At 47.1% G+C, this 12,694-nt stretch overlaps 1 protein-coding gene across 1 annotated transcript in view; it reads left to right on the forward strand.

Moving 5' to 3' along the window:
• robo1 (roundabout, axon guidance receptor, homolog 1 (Drosophila)) overlaps positions 1–12,694 on the forward strand; it is a 523,895-nt gene that overhangs the window by 453,647 nt on the left and 57,554 nt on the right. Inside the window, exons 17-19 of the mRNA XM_069892429.1 lie at positions 3,689–3,923; positions 5,459–5,580; positions 10,935–11,106. Coding sequence (XP_069748530.1) covers positions 3,689–3,923; positions 5,459–5,580; positions 10,935–11,106 — 529 coding nt within the window. The remainder of the gene's footprint in view (positions 1–3,688; positions 3,924–5,458; positions 5,581–10,934; positions 11,107–12,694) is intronic.

Here is a 12,694-nt window from a genome sequence, read left to right on the forward strand (position 1 = left end):
CAAAGCTAGGACTTTTCTCTTTGGATTGATGAAGGATGAAAAGTGACATCATGGTGAGCTTGGATTGGAGAACGTCTTATGAGGCACATCTTAGTTGACAGAGCTAGAACTTTTCTCTTTGGATTGATTGATTAAGGTTGAAAAGTGACGTCATGGTGTGCTTGGATTGGAGAACATGTCTTAAGAGGCACATCTTAGTTGACAGAGCTAGGACTTTTCTCTTTGGATTGAAGGATGAAAAGTGACGTCATGGTGTGCTTGGATTGGAGAACATGTCTTATGAGGCACATCTTAGTTGACAAAGCTAGGACTTTTCTCTTTGGATTGATGAAGGATGAAAAGTGACATCATGGTGAGCTTGGATTGGAGAACGTCTTATGAGGCACATCTTAGTTGACAGAGCTAGAACTTTTCTCTTTGGATTGATTGATTAAGGATGAAAAGTGACGTCATGGTGTGCTTGGATTGGAGAACATGTCTTAAGAAGCACATCTTAGTTGACAGAGCTAGGACTTTTCTCTTTGGATTGAAGGATGAAAAGTGACGTCATGGTGTGCTTGGATTGGAGAACATGTCTTAAGAGGCACATCTTAGTTGACAGAGCTAGGACTTTTCTCTTTGGATTGATTGATGAAGGATGAAAAGTGACGTCATGGTGTGCTTGGATTGGAGAACATGTCATGAGGCACATCTTAGTTGACAGAGCTAGGACTTTTCTCTTTGGATTGATGAAGGATGAAAAGTGACGTCATGGTGTGCTTGGATTGGAGAACATGTCTGAGGCACATCTTAGTTGACAGAGCTAGGACTTTTCTCTTTGGATTGATTGATGAAGGATGAAAAGTGACGTCATGGTGTGCTTGGATTGGAGAACATGTCTTATGAGGCACATCTTAGTTGACAGAGCTAAGACTTTTCTCTTTGGATTGATGAAGGATGAAAAGTGACGTCATGGTGTGCTTGGATTGGAGAACATGTCTTATGAGTCGCATCTTAGTTGACGGACTTAGGACTTTTCTCTTTGGATTGATGAAGGATGAAAAGTGACTTTCTAAAGGCATATAAAATTATGAGGAGGTTGGATCGGGTGGACAGCCAGCATCTTTTCTTGGGGCGACAATAATAGAATCAGAGGACATCTGTTTAAGTGAGTAAAGGTGTTGCATTTTGGAAGGACAAACCAAGAAAGGGCATGCACGGTACATGGAAGGGCACTGAGGAGGGTGGTAGAACAGAGGGGTGTGGGAATACAGATACATACTGTAATTCCCTGAAAGTGGTGTCATAGGTGGATAAGTTTGTGGAGAGTTTTTGGCACATTGGCCTTCATAAATCAAAGTATTGAGTATGAGAGTTAGGATATTATAATAAAGTTGTATAAGAGATTGGTGAGGCCAAATTTGGAGTATTGTGTGCAGTTTTGGTCATCTAACTTCAGGAAATATATCAATAAGATAGAAAGAATGCAGGGAAGATTTACTGAAATGTTGCCTGGACTTCAGGAAGTGAGTTACAGGGAAAGGTTGAACAGATTTGAACTTTATTCCCTGTGGCATAAAAGAATGAGGGGAGATTTGATAGAAGTGTTTAAAATTATGAGGGAGATAGAGTAAATGTAGATAAGCTTTTTCCACTGAGGATGGGTGAGATACAAACCAGAGGACATGGGTTAAGGGTGAAAGGGGAAACGTTTAGGGGGAAACCTTCACACAGAGAGTGGTGGGAGTGTGGAACGAGCTGCCAGCTGAATTGGTGAATGCGGGTTCATTTTTAAAAAGAATTTGGACAGGTATATTAATGGGAGAGGTATGGGGGGCCATGGATTGGGTGCAGGTCAGTGGAAGTAGGCAAAAAAAATGTTTTGTCACAGACTAGAAGAGCCAAAGGGGCCTTTTTCTTTGCTATAGCGTTCTATGGTTCTGAGGAAAGTTTAAGAGAGATGTCAGGGATAAGTGTTTTTATTCTGAGTGGTGGATGCCTGGAATGCATGGCAGAGTTGGCAGAGGAGGATGGTACAACAGAGACATTTAAAGGACTATTGGACAGGCAGATGGATTTAAGAAAAATAGAGGGGTTTGATTGTGAGGTGGGGAAAGGTTAGAATGTTTTCTAGTAGGTTTACACAGGTCAGGACAACATCATTGGTGAAGGGCCTGTACTGTGGTGGAATGTTCTGTTCCATGAATCTGAGAATCCACAGAGAAGATGGCAAGGCCATACAGCTCATTGAGACAATTCTAGTTCTCTACAACAGCAATACTGTCAGTTCCTCTTTTCCCTGGGCTTTGCAAACACAATGGAATGATTGTGTGTTTGAAGAGAATGATCAAGGAAGCAGATTCTGAATATTGTGAAGGTAGGGTGATAGATCCTCAACGTGCCCTGTTCTTGTCACATTATACTTCGTACAGTGAGAAGGGTTCTTCTGCAAGTAATCTTGCAGGTAATCTCTGACATTTATTCAACTGCGTAATGAGGACAATTTATAGAATGTAGAGTTGAAGCAACAAAGAAGATCAATTAGCACCAAGCCAGGGCAGCATGGGTGGACTCTTGTGGGGTTCGTTCAGGAAGAAATTGTCCCTAAGCCTGTTGGTGCACTTTCACACTTTTCAACCTTCTTTCTCCCAATGGATTAAAATAGAACATTACAACACAGTACAGACTCTTTGGCTCACACATAAACTAAACCCTTCCTACCTCTTAACCCTCTATTTTTCTTTCATGCATGTGCCTTTATAACGGTCTCTTAAATGCCCTTGTTGTTCCAGCCTCCAGCTCCAATTCTGGCAATGCATTCCAGGCACCCATAACTCTCTGTGTAAAAGCCTTACGCCTGAACTTTCCTCCCTTCACTTCGTACAGATGTCCTCTGGTGTTTGCTACTCCAACCCTAGGAAAAGCGAGAAGGGAGAAGAGAATGTGTCCGAGGTGCGATGAGTCCTTCAGTATGTTGGCTGCCTTTCCGAGGCACCGGCAGATGTAGATGGAGTCCGTGGAGAGGGAGGGAATTTGAGTGATGTTCTGAGCTACATTTGTGACTTCTTGCAGCTTCTTCTGACCTCGAGCAGAGCATCTCTTGTCCTACGCTGGCATGCACCCAGCAAGGACGGATGAGGTCTAATTGGATGGTGCAGGAGGCATCCGTGGCTGAATGGCCCATTCCTGCTTCATTTGTATGTATCATTTGAATGGGAGAGAAGACATGGTGTGCAAACTGCCAACTTCGGAAGATCCCCCGGTTCAATACTCCACAACCGTACCTCAACCAGTCTGATTCAAGCTCAGCTTTATTGTCACATGGACTTGAGGTGCAGAGGGAATGCTTGTTTTGCAAGCAGCCCAGCCAGTCAACTAATGCACAGTACAACCAAGGAAAAGCACACTGCAGAGTTACAGAGAGCGATCAGTGGGTGCAGAAAAAGACCAGTTTCTCAGTGTGGGGATCATTCAGGAGCCTGATAACGATGGGAAGGAAACTGTTCCTGAATCTGGGGGTGAATGATCTCAAACTCATGAATCTTCTTCCTGATGGGAGGGGGGAGGGATGGGACTTTTAATATTTTGGCTGATTTTCTGAGGCAGTGGGAGATGTGGAAGCCAGGGAGTGGAGGGGTTTGTGTGCTAGTCTGAGCTGTCCATGTGAACGATCTCTCTGCCACTCCCCCATTGACTCTTCTGCCCTCAGGTGGATCAACTGTCGCAGTACGTCCAGGGGTACAAGATCCTCTACAGGCCCTCCTCGGCGGGCAGTCGAGCAAACCCCGACTGGTCCACCTTCGAGGTGCGGTCTGCTTCTGACCGCAGTGCTGTGGTCTCCAACCTTCGGAAGGGGTTGGCCTATGATGTCAAAGTGAGGCCATTCTTCAATGAGTTCCAGGGAGCGGACAGCGATGTGAAGTTTGCCAAGACCCTCGAGGAAGGTAAGGCTAAAGCCTCAGCCTACAACACCTCATGAACTTCGTCTGGTCATGTGGTAATTCCCAATATCTCCCCTCACTCTCCCTTCTTCCAGTCTCACCTCTATTCAGACTTTGTCTCCAGCCCACATCCCCATCTAGGTACCCCTTCCTCTTGTCATTACCCCTCCACAGTCCATTTACCCCCTTTCACAGACAATGCTCCTTCCACATCCACTTCCCCACCCCATTTCATTCACCCCCTTTCCATTCTCCCCTCCCCATTCCTTTTACCCCTCTCCATTCCATTTACCTCTACCCCCTTTTGGATTACCCCTCCACAATTGAGTTATCCCCTCCCCAATGTTATTCCAGAGTTATTTCCCTTCCAGTTCCCCCTCTTGCATAAGTTATCCCATCCCTCCTCCACTTGCCCCCTTCTAGAATCACTACTGTCTCCCATTACTCCTTCCTTTGGACATTACCCCACCACAATCCACTTGCACTTTTGCAGTGTGTTAATATCTATTTACCCCTCCTGCAGTTACCCTTATCCCTTCCCTTGCCCATTTACCCCTCCTGCAGTGTTACCCCTTACCCTGCCCATTTACCTCTCCTGCAGTACTTTACCCCTTCCCTTGTCCATTTACCCCTACTTCAGTGTTACGCCTTTATTAACCTATTTACCTCTACTGCAGTGTTAACACGCCCCAGTATCATTTACCCCTCCTGGAGTGTTACTCCTTCCCTTGTTCTTACCCCTTCCTTATCCATTTACCCCTCCTGCAGCACGTTACCCCTCCCTGTGTCTACGTGAGTTTTCCCAGTTTCCTCCTACTATTCAAAATGTACCGGGTGTTGTTGGTCAATTCGGTGGAATTGGGCAACATGGGCTTGTGGGCTGGACGGGCTTGTAACCGTGCTGCATGTCTAAATTTAAATTTTAAATGTTGAATTTCAGGCTTCTGAAACTTTTGCATGAAGGTAGTAGTGAGGGCAGATTGTGACAAGGGTAATGGGGGTTCATCTGAACTGAATGTGTCTCCAGGATGCAGGGCTCATTTCCGAGTTCCGACTATGTCCTCCTGCTCCCAGCAAGCATGCCATCCTGTTAGGCAGTCACAGGCTAAATTGGAAATTAGTGGAATGAGCTTGAGGTTCTCCATCGTTGTCTTAACCCTATCCAATCCCCTTCTGCTACCCTGCTCAACGGGCTGTGTGAACTCGAGAACGTTTCAGGTTATGGCACAGCGAAACTTGGGAATTAATCTTACTTTTGTCAGATGTTAGCTCATTGCTGTTACAGCACCAGTGAGCCGGGTTCAAATTTGGCACTGTCTGTAAGGAGTCTGTACGTTTTCCCTGTGTCTGCATAGATTTCCTCTGGGGACTCTGGTTTCCACATTACTTCCAAAAACATACAGGGATTGTAGGTTAACTGGGGTATTTGGGCAGCATGGGCTTGTGGGCCGGAAGGATCTGTTACCATGCTGGACTCGTATATTTAACAGTCCCGTGGTGGTTATCCAACGTTAACGCTTCTCTCTCTGAATAAACAGCTCCGAGCGTCCCACCCCAGGGTGTCACCGTTATGAGGAACAGTGGCAATGGAACAGGGATCACAGTTTCCTGGCGACCGCCCCCTGAAGACTCTTTGAATGGTGACCTCCAGGAGTATAAGGTAAAGTGCCTCCCAGACCACTGGAATTCCCCCTCCACCCCCCCCCCCCACTCAGCCCCTCCATCTCTTGAGGATCAGTGGCCCAGCCTGGGTGGGGGGAGGGCTCCTATCCCATCAAATGACCCTCTCGATCAGTGCACCTGCAACGTGGCCTGATGTCAGAGGCTGCAAGTTGTGAGAATGATGTTGTTGGTTACATCTCCTCTGTGTCTCAGCGGGCCATGCTCGATTTTTAACTCTGGAGCCACATGTTGTGGGGGGCCCGGTTGGCGTAGTGGTTAGTGCAACACTGTTACTGCCAATGACCCTGGTTTGAATGCAGTGCTGTCTGCAAGGAGCTTGTACATTATCTCTATGTCTGCAAGGGTTTCCTCTGGGTGCTCCGATTTCCTCCACCCTCCAAAATGTACGGTGTGGTAGGTTAATTTGGGTGAAATTAGGGAGCACGGATTGAAATGGCCGAAATTGAAAAGGGATGGGAAACAGCCTCCCTACATCCAACTTGTCAACCCTCATCTGAGCCATGGAGCACTGCAGCACAGAAAAAGGCCCTTTGGCCCTTCTAGACTGTGCCATATGACTATTGTTCCCTCATTCCACTGACCTGCACCCAGTCCATAGCCCTTCATTCCTCCGATCTATGCACCTGTCCAAATTTTCCTTCAATGTCACATCAAGCCCGCATTCACCACTTCAGCTGGCAGCATGGTACACATCCCACCAACCTACGTGTGAAGAGGTTACCCCTAATGTTCCCTTTAAACATTTCCCCTTTCACTCTTAACCCATGTCCTCTACTTCTTGTCTCACCTAACCTCAGTGGAATAAGCCTCCTTGCATTTACTTTATCTATACCCCTCAGAATTTCCCCCCTCATTCTCCAAATCTCCAAGGAATAAAGTCCAAACCTGTTTAACTTTTTCCTGTAACTCGGTTCCTGAAGTCCGGTTGACATCCTAGTAAATCTTCTCTGCCCTCTTTCAATCTTATTGAAATCTTTCCTGCAGTTCAGTGACCAAAACAGCATACTATATTCCAAATTTGGCCTCACCAATGTCTTACACAACTTTACCATAAAGGCCAACATGCCAAAAGCTCTCTTTACAACCCAATCCACCTGAGACGCCACTTTCTAGAAATTATGTACCTGCATTCTTAGATCTCTCTGTTCTACCGCACTCCTCAGTGCCCGACCATGTACCGTGTATGTCCTACTTGCTTTGTCCACTCAAAGTGCAATTTTGAAATGTACCACGAGATCTCACGTTCTTCTGAAGTTGGGAGAATGGAGGCCTTGCGTTCCCTCAGAGAGTAAACCATCTGTCCATCATACCTCTAGAATTCCACCACCACAGCTTGTCAACAAGTGAAGGGTGAGTGTATACATCTCCCTCGAACCACGCCTTTGCTTATGAAACCCAAATGGATTAGCAAGACTTATTAGCCTGCTAGGAAGTTGTTTTTAGTTCTCCACAGCCACCGTGCTCTTTGCCTGCCTCTGTAGTGGGGCTTCACCCTGTGCTGCTAGTCCCGACCTTGCTGATGTCCCGCGTTCCCCCCCCGCCCGCCCCCCCCCACCATGGAACCCACACTTCTGTGCCTTTGGTCTGTCTGTGAACAGACTGTGGGTTTCGGAGGTTCATCCATCGATGGTGGAGATCCATCCCCACCTGCTGGACAGGCCCGGTATTGCAAGTGTTAACCAATGGGTGGTCAGGGCACACTGGTTTCATGAGCACCAACTACCTGAATGGGCTTCCAAGTTCCATGTTTCACACATAAGTCATTTCCTACTCCATTTAATCCTTTGCTGGCTGCTGGTGCCTGTTTAATTCTCACAGAAGCTGTCAGGTTTTGGTCATGATTTGGGTATCAAGATATTGGATCTCAGGTTCCCCCCAGGTCATGGGTAGAAAGGTCAGAACAGAAGAAACCAGATGTCTCGTCAATGCAAAGTTAAGCAGAGGTGTTCTCAACGAAGTAACTGTCTAAAAGAAAGTTCAGGTGCTAGAAATCTCAAATAAAAATAGATGATGTGGAAAACACACAGCAGGCCAGGCAGCATCTGTGAAGAGAGAGAGGAACAGAGTCAACACTTCAGCTCAAAGACCCTTCATCGGGATGGGAAGGAGATGGAAGAGATGACTCCCACAGCCATCCCAGTCACTGTACCTCCTGTAAGGACTGGATTCCATTTGAATAGTAGAACCATAGAACACTACAGCCCAGAAACAGGCCTTTTGGTCCTTCTAGTCTGTGCCTCATCCCACTGAACTGCACCTGGGCCATGCCCCTCCCATCCAATGTTTTTGCTTGATCCTTTGATGAAGAGCTCAAGTCTGAAACGTTGGTTATGTAATTTTATCTTTGCTATATAAGTTATGCTTTTGACCTGCTGAATTTCCCCAGCCTTGTGGATTTACTTCAATCACTGCATTTGCAAACTTTGTATCCATGTACCTGTCCAAATTTTTCTTTAATGTCAAAATTGAGCCCGCATTCACCACTTCAGCCTGCAGCTCATTCCACAGCCCCCACCACTTAGTGTGTGAAGAAGTTCCCCCTCGTGTTCCCCTTTCGCCCTTAACCCATACCCTCTGGTTTGTATCTCACCTACCCTGAGTGGAAAAAGCCTGCTTGCATTCTCTCAGTTGCTCCGTCTCCAACTCTCCTCCAATGCTGAGACTATCAGGACAGGTACCCTTCCACTGTCTTCCCCTCCACCTTTCACCCTCTCACCTCTGGCACAGAACACAGAGTTCAAGTTTCAAGTTTATTGAGAATGATAATGGATCTGTTGTCATACACATGAGTACAACATACAAATGCACTAGAAATTTTGCTGTAGCCATGCAGGTTCCTTGTAAAAAGAAAACAACTCCAATTCTCACCAGGGGCCCTACTAAATAAAAGCCTTGTTTTCTTTCACCTCTCGTAACAATATTTTTTCTGCAGTCGCAGGAGAGAAGTATAGTACAGTATAACACGAATTATCCGAAATAGTCCTATTTTGGATGACTGAATTTTTCAGAAAACAACAGCAAATAACTTGCATCGATAATTACACAACAACAAATAACAAGGGAAGGCTTTTTAAGCATTAAAATAATGTTTAATTCTCAACAAAAATTGTTGGTCGCTGTCGATCCCCGGCACGTTCCCCACCGCTGCTGCCGATCACTGAGTCCTCCCAACCATCGCCGCCAATCACCGATACCTCCCTACCAAAGTCCCACTCTTGCCTGGGAGCCCGAGATCCCGGTCCTGCCCGGGAGGCCGTTCTCCTTGATGATGCCAGGACAAGGGATTCTTCCAACCACTTGCGGTTTGACCGGGAGAGTTTGAGAGAAAAGTCAATAGGGGTAGTTTAAGAAGAAATGAAAAGAGAGAGGGGAGGGAGTTACCTGAAATGAGGACTATTTCTGATTGTTTCAAATATCCTCATGTATCCAAAAATTTTCAGAGGCGAATAGACGTTACTTCCAGGTCCAAAGAAATTTTGGATAATCTGATTTTGGATAATCGGAGTTGTACTGTATAATATTTGTGAGGAAGGTTGATTTTACCCAGCCCCTCATATTTCCTGGTGGCATTGATTTCAGATTTCTTGTCAGAGTACATAAATGACATCACATATAACCATTAGATTCCTTTTTCCTGCGGACATGATAGAATTACCACTAATTGGTAGTACAAAAAAAACTGTACAGAAAGTAAACAGGTAAACAAATAAAAGAACTGTAAACAGATAACAAATGTAAACAAACTGACTGCAATACAGAGAAAACAAAAAGTGCCCAAGTAAGAGTCCTTAAATAAACCCCTGACTGAGTTTGTTGTGAAGGAGTCTGATGGTGGAGGGGTAGCGGCTGTTCCTGAACCTGGTGGTGCGAGTCTTGTGGCACCTAGACCTTTTTCCCGATGGCAGCAGCGAGAGCAGAGCGTGTGCTGAGTGACGTGGGTCTTTGATGACGGCTGCTGCCCTCTGACGACAGCGTTCCCTGCAGATGTCCTCAACACTGGGGAGGATTTTTCCTGTGATGTCCTGGGCAGTGTCTGCTACCATTTGGAGGGCTTTACACTCAGGGGTACTGATGTCCCCATATCAGACCCCGATGCATCCGGTCAGCACACTTTCCAGCACACCTCTATCGACATTTGCCAAGGTTTCTGGTGCCATACCAAACCTTCACAAATTCCTGAGGAAGTAGAGGTGCTGACGTGCTTTCTTCACGATGCCATTGGTGTGTTGGGTCCAGGAAAGATCCTCTGAGATAGTGACTCCCAAGAACTTAAATTTGCTCACCCTCTCCACCTCTGATCCCCCAATGATCACTGGATTGTTTACCTCTGGCTTTCCTTTCCTGGTCAACATTGAGCTCCTTAGTTTTGGTGACATTGAGTGCAAGGTTATAGTTAGTGCACCATTTAGCCAAGTTTTCAATCTCCATCCTGCACACTGACACATCCCCTTTCTTTATACAACCCACTACCATGGTATCATCGGTAAATTTGAAGATGGTGTTATTGTCGTACCAAGCTACACAGCCATAGGTGTAAAGTAGGGGCTAAGAACACATTGAAGGAGGTTAATTATCCCATTGTGTTTATGCTAACTCAGAGTTGGCCCTTCAGTCTTTTCCCTCCAACATGTACCTGCAAACAATTCTCTCTCACACCTTGAAGCTGCAGGTGAATGCAGTTCAGAAGATTACATAAACTTCCCTCCTCTTCGATGAACTTCATTCTCATCTCCTGCTGCCTGGGAAAAGCAGCCAACACACTGGAGGACTCCTCTCACCCTGGACCAACCTCTTCTCCCTCTTCCCAACAGTGAGAAGGCTCAAAATTCTGAAATTGTTCTCCATCAGGCTAAAAGATAGTTTCTTCCCTGCAGCCATCAGGCTCCTGAATGAACCCCACCATAGTGCTCTTGCGCTGCCCTGGCTTGGTGCTAATTGATCTTCCTTTTCATTGTAATCCCACACTCTGTAAATTATCCACTTTACATGTCTGTACGAATGTTAGCGATAACCTGTTAGACTGCTCGCTGAACAACCTTTCTCTCTGTTCATGATATAATTTGACAAATAAAGTTCAAAGGTTAAACAGCAGAAATATATTCAACAGTGGCTAGAGGAGCCCTGGAATTCTCCACCCTGGACAGAACCAACTGGAGCTTGTTGATAGGTGTTCAGATTAAGGAATGGGGTCAAGTTTTGTGTGTGTGTGTGTGTGTGTGTGCGTGCGCGCCCCTGCCCTGTAGTGAGAGAGATTGGCACTGCCTCCGCCAGTTGTCCCTTGGTGCCCTGGGCACTGTGTGGTACTGACTCCGTGACCCTGTCCCGCTACAGGTGTGGTGTGTGGCTAATGAGAGTCGCTTCCATATCAACCGGACAGTGGCAGCTCCCACCCTCTCCGTCACCATCCCCACCCTCGCCCCAGGGATCCGGTACCGCATTGAGGTGGCGGCCAGCAACTCCGCCGGCGATGGGGCCAGGAGTCAGCCACATTACATCCAGCTGGGTGAGTTCTGTACCTCCTCCACCCCTCCCTCCCTTCCCCTACCCCTCTGCCTGCCTACCCCACCCATTCACACCCTCTGCCTCTCCCTCTCTGCCCCTCACATAGCCCTCCCCTACCTATCCTCCTGCCTCTCCTCCACCCTCTCTCTTCCCCCTCTCTTTGCCCTACCTACGACCTGCCCTCCCTCCCCGCCCTTCTCCAATGCCCCTTCCCCTCTAGCCCCTCACTTTCTCAGTCTCTCCTTCCTCCTGCCCTCCAAACATCCCAAACTCACACACCCTCTTACAACCCTGCCCTCTGATCTCTTCCCCACCCCTCTCACCTCCTTTCACACTCACTGACGTACCCATCCCACTTACTTAGCTAGATGTGTGACCCAACCCCTTCCATCGAACCCCCACCCCTCCTAGCCCCTTGCTCACCCCTTCTCAACCCCTCATCTTCATCAATCCCTGCCCTTTCCTCACCATCCCTGTCCTCCCCACCACTCCAACCCACATTGTCCCATCCCTTTCTTACCCCCGTTGTGAACACTTTGCAACCCCTCTCTCCCATCCTGCCACTTCCACCCTCTCCCTCTCTAATTTCCTCTCCTTGCCCCCTCCTAACTCTCACTATTCCTCCTTCTACTCTATTCGTACCCCTTCCCCTCTCTTCTCCTTCCCTCCTTCCCCACCATTCTTCCTCTCCTGTTGTAATGTGCTCTCAGAGATCTTGCCAAAGGTATTTTTGTGGGATAAATTAGAGGATGGTCCAGGGGGAACAGAAGGTTAAGGAGCTGCTTACCAACCCAGACCAGGTTCGATCCTGACTTCGAGAGCTATCAGTGTGGAGTTTTCACGCTCTTCCTGTGACCGTAGTGTTTTCTCCCCAGGAACTCTGGTTTCCTCTTTAACCCAAAGAAAATGTACCAGGAGGTGAATGACCACTGTCAGTGAACAGTGATTAAGACCTATGTGGTAGATCATAGGGGAACATTCAGGGTACTGGTGCATGAATCACAAAAGGTTGATTTCGAGGTGTAGCGGGTAATCAAGAAGGTAAATGGTTTGTTGGCCTTCATTGCTTGAGGGATTGAATTTAGGATCAACTGTACAGGGTACTGGGTGAGGCCACATCGGAGTACTGCGTGCAGTTCTGGTCTCCTTACTTGAGGAAGGATGGACTGGCTTTGGAAGCGGTGCAGAGGAGGTTCACCAGGTTGATTCAAGAGGTGAGGGGTCAGCTTATTAGGGGAGATTGAGAAGCCTGGGCCTGTACTCGCTGGATGAGGAGGGAATCTTATAGAAATATAACAAATTTTGAAAGGAACAGATAGTAGAGCAGTTGTTTCCATTGGCAGGTGAGACTGGAGCTGGGGGACAAAGCCTCAATATTCAGGGAAGTAGATTTAGGATGGACACAGTGGAGGCTGCCACATTGAATGTATTCAAGGCATAGAGAGATAGATTTCTGAAGAATATGGGAATGAGGGATATTGGGAAAAAGGTGGGTGAGTGGAGCCGAGTCCACGGCCAGATCAGCCGTGTTTTATTGAACGGTGGAATGGGCTGGATGGCCAACACTGGCTTCTTTTGCTTATGTTCAG

This window comes from Narcine bancroftii, chromosome 7, assembly GCF_036971445.1.
Source record: "Narcine bancroftii isolate sNarBan1 chromosome 7, sNarBan1.hap1, whole genome shotgun sequence".
Lineage (NCBI taxonomy): Eukaryota > Metazoa > Chordata > Chondrichthyes > Torpediniformes > Narcinidae > Narcine > Narcine bancroftii.